We start from the raw sequence: 8,994 nt of genomic DNA on the forward strand, positions 1-8,994 counted from the left end.
TCCCTCCCCCTCCCCCAATTAAGTCCCCCTCCCTCGTCAGCCCAAAGAGCAATCAGGGTTCCCTGCCCTGTGGGAAGTCCAAGGACCACCCACCTCCATCCAGGTCTAGTAAGGTGAGCATCCAAACTGCCTAGGCTCCCACAAAGCCTTTTGGCGAAAAAAACCTACCTGTTTTTCCCAATGAACTTGAATAGCAAATAAGTAGCAGATGAACGAATTCCAATAAGAACATATGTAGAACTCTGTACCCCGGCATGGCGCAATATCGCTTATATGCTTGTGTGTATTACCATAAGTGGAATGTGTGTTATGTATATTACCACATAGGTAGAATGGTAATGCTATAATAAACCTTCAGAATGATATAGTTTGCCTTATCATTTTAAAAAGGAAGAGAAAGAGAAAGAGAGGAAAGCTGGCAGAAACACTGAACAGGAACAGAGACGGAGATAAGGGGAGAGGGACACGTTTGAACATGTAATTTGTTTCCTCCACTGAGACAAGGCTGCCACTTCAGGTTCTAAAAAGTGAAAGCGGAGCCAATTCCAGTTTGTAAAAATTAGGACTACAGTGTGGTTGAAAGCCGAGTTTATTCCACCAGATTGTAACCATCATTCTATTTGTATATAAGGGTTCTCACATATCTACCTACATATATACATCTACAGGAGGACAGATTATTACAGTTTCAAATCACCCCCTTTCCGAAAGAGATTCAACTCATGACCTCCGGAAGAGTAGCCAGTGCTCTTAGCCTCTGAGCCATCTCTCCAGCCCCTATTTTAAGTATTTTTATGGTCAGTGTCTCTGTGTCTGCACGAGGGAATGCCATGCACGCGCACGCGTGCGTGTGCGTGTGTGTGTGTGTGTGTGTGTGTGTGTGCTTGCAGAGGCAAGGGGGGCATCAGATCCCTTGGAGCTAGAGTTACTGACAGCTATGTATCACCAAATATGATGGGATCCAGTCCATTGGAGCACTAAAAGCTCTTAAGCATAGAGTCATCTCTCCAGCCCCATTTGGTTTGTTTCCCTCTGATGATTTAGCATCTTCTCTTTGAGGTCCATGATAACTAGTTTTCTTTCAGTTCCTTTTTATTCCCTTTCTTTCTAATTGTTCATTTTATTTCAGCAAAGGTTCCACCCCCAGAAAAGCAATCTAAGAATGAGGAATTCCCAAGCTGAGATTTCTGGTACTTCTGGAGGCTTTCGGAGTCCTTCATTCCATTCTTTATATTCAACACCAGTGTAAAACACTTTTTAAAATTCCCTTGTTAAAAACAAACAAGCCCCAAAGTAAATAAAAAATCACCTTCATAACTATTCATACCTATTCTCAGTCTCAATTATGTTTTAGACAATAATGCATGAACTTGATTATAGAAAAAGACAGCAATGAAAACATTTTAGGTGTCCCTTTCCACCTTCTAATTTAGAGACAAAGAAAATTAAAATAACATGGTGGCAACTGATAGCAGCTGCTGTTAATATTGACGAGAATGAGGGTAAGTGACGCTGTACACTTAGAATTCGTAGAATCACATAGTTGGCTCAATGTGGGGACAAAAAGAAGCCAGGATGTGAGTTGAGACCAGCTTGGTCTACAGAGCTAGTTCCAGGACAGGCTCCAAAGCCACAGAGAAACCCTGTCTCAAAAAACAAACAAACAAAAAGGAGTTCAAGGTCACCCTCAGCTTTNCAGTTCTAAGTGCATGACTCATTTGAACTCAACGTTCCAACACTTTGAGTAGCTGTCTGCAAATAACTAAACTATGCATCCTCAGACCTGCTAAGGGGAAGTCAGTCTGGGGAAAGTGAGTAGTGAGAGTTAGCGCCTAGTAGAAATCTAACATTTAGGGAAGAGCTAGGTAAATGAAAACAAAAATGGAGGTGGATTAAAAATAACGGAGAAAGACGAAAGTAAGAGGAGAAAATGCAGTGCTAGAGGAGGTCAGGAAATTTCAAGAATTCGGGCATGAAAAGCAGGCTGAAGTAATGAAAATAAAAGTTCAGAGTGAACAAGAATCTAGAAATGGCCACTGTAATTTGTTAACAAAAGACATCAGTATTCTGAGAAATTTCAGTAGGAAAAATATAAGTGATTTATACTATCGCATATTAAAGCCACCACAATTTGCTTTCATTAAAGCTATTTGAACTCAAACAATGTGAAAACATATAGATATATATATATATATAGATATAGATATAGATATAGATATAGATATAATTCATTGCTTCAAGCTTATAATTAATTGGACAAAGAAGGGATGTTCAACAAACATTTAAATTTGGATCAGACTGAGCTAAATTGTGTTCCCTTACATTGAATTGTGTTATTCTGTCCTAAGAAATGATGATGAAGAGAGAAAAGTGGCTAACACAGAGGAGCTCTTTTAAAATTGTGGGAGTGGCTGGAGGAGAAAATATATGGGAAATAATTCAAAGTTTTTGTTAGTTTATTTGGAGATACTAGAGATCTTTACCTGATTCCAGGACAAGAAAAGATTTTGAGGAAGAATTTGAAAGCTAAGGAAAGTAGTTGAGGCAATGGTGATACCTCTGTAAAAACTCAAGTTGTATACACAAGACATCTGGATTTGTGTACTTTATATAAGTTACACCAGAAAAAGTAAGTTTAAAAAGAAAAAAGAATTCAAGCAAGATTGAATTAAGAGTACAAGTAGAGAGTATTAAATTCCCCCTGAAATGTTCAGGAAGCTATTGTTCACCAAATCTTGAAGTTGTACTTCTTCAATCTCAAAGGAAGTTATTTTAAAAATACAACTGCAAAGTCAGCCTTTATTTTTTAACTGCATGAAAAGACCATAGTTTGAGTTATTTCATTCTTTGTGTAATGCCAATCCATAGCTGAATGAATTCAATGACTACTACTACACAAGGAACAAACGTAGCCACTTAGCCAGCATGCCTCTCTCAAGAGACAGCTTGTATTCGCTCACATACACAAATAGATGTGTATGAGTACATAAATATATAAAATTAAGATACAAATCAGTGTTTAGACTTAGAATTTTACGTGTATAGTTTTACATGTGAACCTGACAAAACTAGAATCCCTCAGGGAAGAGCATCTTAATGAGGAATTAGTCTAGATCCGGTTGGCTGTTGGCCATGTCTATGGGAGGGAGGTTGTCTTGATTGCTCATTGATGGAGAAAGGAACAGCCCACTGTGGGTAAGGCTATTCCTTAGGTGGGGATCCTGAACATATTGGAGAGAAAAAGCTAGCTGAGAGAAAACAAGCAGGGTTGAATCTTCTCTCTCACTCTCCTGACTGGGGGAGTAGTGTGATTTGCTGCTTGAATTCCTGCCTTGACTTTGCCAAAAAGGATGTCAACAACTTAGAATTGTAAGCCAAATAAACTGCTTCTTCCCTATGTTGCTTTTTGTCAGGGTATTTGTCATAGAAACAGAAGCGAAGCAAGACAAGCTATCAAACACTCTGTCTATAAACACAACACTGCATAGCCAAACTACTTCAGGAAACAAAACATACCTCACTTTAACTTGGAGATTTTATAGTACATATTAACTTACTGGGGACTAAAATACAGTAAGGAAACCTTTTTCAATGTTTCCAAAACAACATAGGATTTTTCTAAAGTGCCATAGGAGCTTTATTTTCTTACATAATTCATTTTATCTTACACAATCAAATTTTTAAAAGAGTATATTTTGAGAAATACTAATTCAGACAAATCCATGGAGAGTAAACCCCCAGAGTATTATGAGATAGCAGATACAAAAAGCTTACCTTTAGCCTATGAGGATAATGCTATAGAGGACAACTATACCATTAGACATGTCTGCTGCTTCTGTTGTTAGCAACAAAAGAGCTGAACTAAATGGACTATTATTTGAACTTGTGAAAATCTTTATTAGAGTCTAAAAAAGGAAGCTACAGAAGGAGGTGATGAAGGTAAACAGAGATGATTTTAAGTCCTCTGGAAAGAAAGAAGAAGATGCTGAAGGAGGTGAGGTGACCGAGTCTGGAGAAAACATGGAGCCAGTGCTAGGGACCAGAACCACGTGAGTCAGGAGAAGACATGGAGCCAGTGCTAGGGAACCACGTGAGTCTGGAGAAGACATGGAGCCACTGCTAGAGAACCACGTGAGTCTGGAGAAGACATGGAGCCAGTGCTAGGAAACCACGTGAGTCTGGAGAAGACATGGAGCCAGTGCTAGGGAACCACAGTAAGCCTTTACCAATCTAATTTGCCAGGGCATAGCAATCTTTACCCTCGCTGAGAGAAAATAAGATTTGATCTTAAGCTGCAGAGTAGAAGACTAAAATTAGACTTTAAGAAGGAACTCTTGGCTAAAAGGATGTGAAAATATTGGGGTGGGAGGTGAGCATGGAATGAATAGATTTTCTTGTTGTCAGTCATGGAGAGATACATATTTCTCATAGTCATGAGTTTTTTGTTTTTGTTGTTGTTGTCTTTTGCTAGAAGGTAAGAGATTAGGAGTTGTAGGTAACTCTCTAGACAATGAACTTGAGAGGCTCCTGAGGCTGTGACCTGTCATTGTCCTTACTTGAATTTCCCCAGCCACGAGTCAGCAATGGCTGCTCCCAAGATGGGGGTGAAATAGCAGAGGCTGCTGAAGGCATGGTATACAGATGTGGAGGTGTCTTCATTCCAGTGCAGGAAATACAGGAAATACAAGGTCAGCACAGCTGATGAAACAGAAGAAAACAAATGAGAGGCAAAATAAGATAGATGCAATGAAATGACTTCCAGGGAAATAGATTCGATTTCAGGGCTCTGCGGTAATCCTGGTGTTCAGCACTCCTCCTAGTGAAATAGCCCAGTGATAACAGCCAGGCAGCAGAAGCAAGGCCCATGGGAGCTATGAAGTAAATGAGGCATGCTGGATACACAAATACAATACTCGTGCCTTCAATCTCTGTGCACTCATAGCATCGTTTAGACCATGAGAAGTTAACATGGTACTTCCCACACCCCTTCTATTTCTCCTTCCCAATAGCAACTTTGTTCAATGGAACATACACGATGAGAACTTTTCCACTTGTGTTTTCATTGGCTGCGTATTACGTTCTGCAGGCCTTTTTGACCTTAACCAGTAGGAGTTATTAAATAAAATCTTATGAAGCATTTACTACCATGGTCAGAGGGAAGGATCGATTTATACCAAGGCAGAAAGAATAGACAAAGGAAACAAGCAGATCACATGTAAGGAGCCCAGGCTGCTGTAAACATAAGGCAGAGAAGACTCTGGGACACAGAATTACCTTTCATGCCATAATAGGAAAAACGCTCGCAGAATTCATTCACCACAATGAAGGCGATGCTGAGCGGATAGCTGGAGCCAAAGATTTTCTGTTCAACAAAGAGGTAAAGTTTGAGGAATGAGCTGTTTAACCTATTTAAACTTCATGATAACCCTACAACTGAAAACATCGCCAAATATATGTATATGAAGGGGTTTTCATCATGTTGCCCAGGCTGACCTCCATATTGTCATATTCCTGCCATAGGTTCCCAGAGCACTCGGGCTGCAGACAAACCCCACCATGCCTGAATAAACTCATTTTTACATCATCGCTGCCAGTTAACATGGGACAATGGTCTCTTCACAAAACATATATTGTCCTATTAGCTGTGCTTATATTGTCAATGTGGGAATAAAAAAAATCAGAGTCTTACTTTGTTCGTTATTTAACATGGAACTGGTCAGACATTCCTTGATCAGGACCTACTCATCTGCCCACAGCATCTCAATAAAAGCCTGTGGCTCTAGGGAGAGGATGATCATACTTATTGTTAGCAATAAAATGAAAAGATGACTTTCAGAGCACCGGATATCCACACAGTCAGAACCAGATCTCATTTTCCCACTTGGCTCCACTATAGAGACTGACTCTTCCCATCTGCGATGTTTACCATCCCGGGAGAAATCTTAACAATATGATGGCTTCCTTTTCATAGGCAGCTGGAACCAGACAAAGAGCTCAAAATGGAAGCCAGACATTCCTAAAGGTAAGCTGATTGGTCACCTTAACTCTAGGAAGAGAATTCTGAGATTCTGTGCAATTAAGTGTCTACCCTCCCTACTAGTATGCCTCATAATATTTTCCTTTTAATTTTATTTGCATTTATGTGTATATGTGGGAGTGTATGCCATGTGTATTTAGGTACCTGCAAAGTCCAGAAGAAGATGCTGGATCTCCTGGAACTGGAGTTAAATGCTGTTATAAGCTGTCTGACATGGGAACTAGAAGTCAAACTTTGGAAGAACAGCACATGCTCTCAACTGCTAAGCCATCTCTCCAGAACTAAGATTTTCATTAGAGTAATTTTGCTAGTGCATGCATATGTAATTCAGAGTATAGGAAACATCGTGTTTTATTTCAAATTCTTTCCATTACAGCAGCTCCACTAATATGAAAAAGAGATAGAGATAATCTGTCTCTTGAGACATTCAAACATTAACATGAGATTTACATTATCTCATTTTCATAGATAGGTACCTCTTTTTAATCATCCTTAAAAAGACACAAAATGATTAACTATATATGATAAATTATAGTCTGCCTTTTACCCATGTAGATATGAATATGTCGTCTTTCTACATACATGTTACTACATGATAATAACTTGCTTGAAAGATGCAATGAATTGAAGTATTATTTTCCCAGGTCCCAGCTTGAGAACTACGCAACACAGAATTTATTTAACATTATCTGTGTACTAATTGGATTAACATTCAAACCTTACTTAAACTACACCACTACCCTGTCACTGTGCTTCAATTCTGTTATTCCAAAGAAGTAAGATTCATACTAAGCTTATGATTGATAAGTAAATCAGCAAACATTGTCTGTTATTACAGTAGCCACTCTGCTGAGAGGATTTTACTAGCATATGAGGATTGACTGAGGTGATAAATTCAGAAGTGCTTTCACAAGCACATAATGCAAAATAATATTCTTTGTTCCTCTTTCCGATCTTCCACTTTAAAGTAGGAACACTTAGTAACAGAGTGCGTCTATTCTAAAAGCTTCTGTTGGTGTCCAAAAAAAAGAAGGCACACAAGGGGAGCTAAAGGCTGCGTTTTCGTATTGGTAAAAGAACAATCACATACAGTTCTCCAGACAGAAATGCTTGCCAAGTTTCCCTGGCCATTCAAAGTGCTTTTTCTCCCCCAGGGAATATACAATGAAATACAGCAAAAACTCTGGGATCCGACGGAAAAATTCTGGCTAACCTATCCCCTGGTTTCTGTCCCCAAACTGAAAAAACTAGAATTTTCAGGTGAATTCTAATTCCACGAGAGAGTAGTTTTTCTAATCTAATACAGTTCAGCACGTAGTTCCAACAGCCAAGGAGGAACTTCAAGAGTATGTTCGCTGTTACTGTCAAGAGACAAACTGACTTTGGGGACTCACCGGAGGTGGCTTCTTTGGAGGACTTGGAGGTCTAGGCAGCACCTCTTCGGTAGAGACAGGTGAAAAAAGAGTTTCCTTGGACTCATTTTTCTGGAAGGGATTCATGGCTGGCTCCTTACTCTCTCTCTCCTCAAGCATTTGGCTTCAGTAGGCAGTTAGGACAGCTGCCAGCCTACAGTGAAAAGGGGGACTGGCGGGAGGAGGGATGGCCACAGCAACTAGGTTTAACCCTGTGGATGTCAGTTTCGGTAGCTGCCTGCCTCCAAGCAGAGCCGGAAGCCAATACAAAAGAGAGGGTCGGCACACCACTTTCCAAAGAATGTTTGTGTAAAAGGTGTGGTATGGGAAAGAACAACATGTCACAAGTAACAAGATGAAAAGAGAATTTGAATTTATTGGGGTTATCTGCTTAAGAAAACTATCTTTGTGAATGAATGCCAGACAGTACTCAAGAAACCAACATTTTGGTTAGGAATGTAACTCAGTGGTAGAGCACCGAGATATGCCTTACATACATCAGGTCCTAAACCTGATCGCTAGTGATTTGGCGGGGAGGGGGAGAATATAGCATTTTAAATACAGAAGGCTGATCTCAAGTTTATAATATCTGCTATTGTTGGGGACTTACTATGTGCAATGTTAATATTTATGAACTATATGTATATTATATGTGTGCCTATACAGCCAATAATTTTGTTTACTATAATTTTATTGATGTCTTCATTATACAGAAATTATTGTTCCAAGAGATTGAGAAACTTATCTAAAAATCATAGGACCAGGAGTGGCGGGTCTGGAATTTTCACTATGTAGCAACAGATAGGAAGTGTAGAGATAGGTATCAACACTGACCCTGCAGGCTCTGCAAGTATGGAAGCCACAGACACGGAAACGTAGGACTATAAGGAAATCAGAATGCTTTAAAGAGAGAAAGCCAGCTCTAAACCAAATTTGAGAATAAGGATGAAACAGACTTGGGTTTTCAACATTGTAACATTCACCTAGAAAATTCTATATGTAAAAAAGATAGGGCTAAAGAAAATGATAGAAGGGTTGGAGAGGAGGCTCTGCTGTTAAAGGCTAGGCTCACAACTGAAAACATAAGAAAATTACAGGAAAAAAAATATTAGTGAGGTCCTTTGCTAAAACCACTCTGTATTTTCAACTTCTCGCTTTTGGATTAATCTTTTGATTCTTTAAAAAATAGAATTTACATTTGTGCAAAAATTATGAGCCAGTTACTTTCTATGTATTATTGCAAACATTAAATTTTCTTAACTTTCAGTGGATGGATTTTATTCTGAATCTAGAATACTATATTTAGTCCTTATGAAAAGAGGGGCTAGAATACACATGATGACAATAGATATGTTTACACTCTACATTGAATTGGATGTATAGAAAATTGAAATTTTATTAGCTTATGTTAATTATATAAAAGTATTGGCTTTTAGAATGTGAAGAAGGGAAACACTCCTCCATTGCTGGGGGAAATGCAAACTTGTACAACCACTCTTGAAATCAGTATGGAGGTATCTCAGAAAATTGGGAATCAACCTACCA

General features: G+C 39.0%; 1 protein-coding gene across 1 annotated transcript in view; it reads right to left on the bottom strand.

Annotated features, from left to right (window-relative positions):
- The window catches only part of Slc15a2 (solute carrier family 15 member 2), a 29,100-nt gene extending 21,494 nt beyond the window's left edge, over positions 1–7,606 (bottom strand). Inside the window, exons 1-3 of the mRNA XM_050122385.1 lie at positions 7,432–7,606; positions 5,275–5,362; positions 4,557–4,698 (exon numbers count right to left, since the gene is read on the bottom strand). Coding sequence (XP_049978342.1) covers positions 4,557–4,698; positions 5,275–5,362; positions 7,432–7,569 — 368 coding nt within the window. The 5' untranslated portion in view covers positions 7,570–7,606. The remainder of the gene's footprint in view (positions 1–4,556; positions 4,699–5,274; positions 5,363–7,431) is intronic.
- Positions 7,607–8,994: the final 1,388 nt, after the last annotated feature.

Source organism: Alexandromys fortis, unplaced genomic scaffold (genome assembly GCF_014885135.2).
Source record: "Alexandromys fortis isolate MF-2015 unplaced genomic scaffold, M_Fortis_MF-2015_v1.1 scaffold_187, whole genome shotgun sequence".
In the NCBI taxonomy this organism is placed as follows: domain Eukaryota; kingdom Metazoa; phylum Chordata; class Mammalia; order Rodentia; family Cricetidae; genus Alexandromys; species Alexandromys fortis.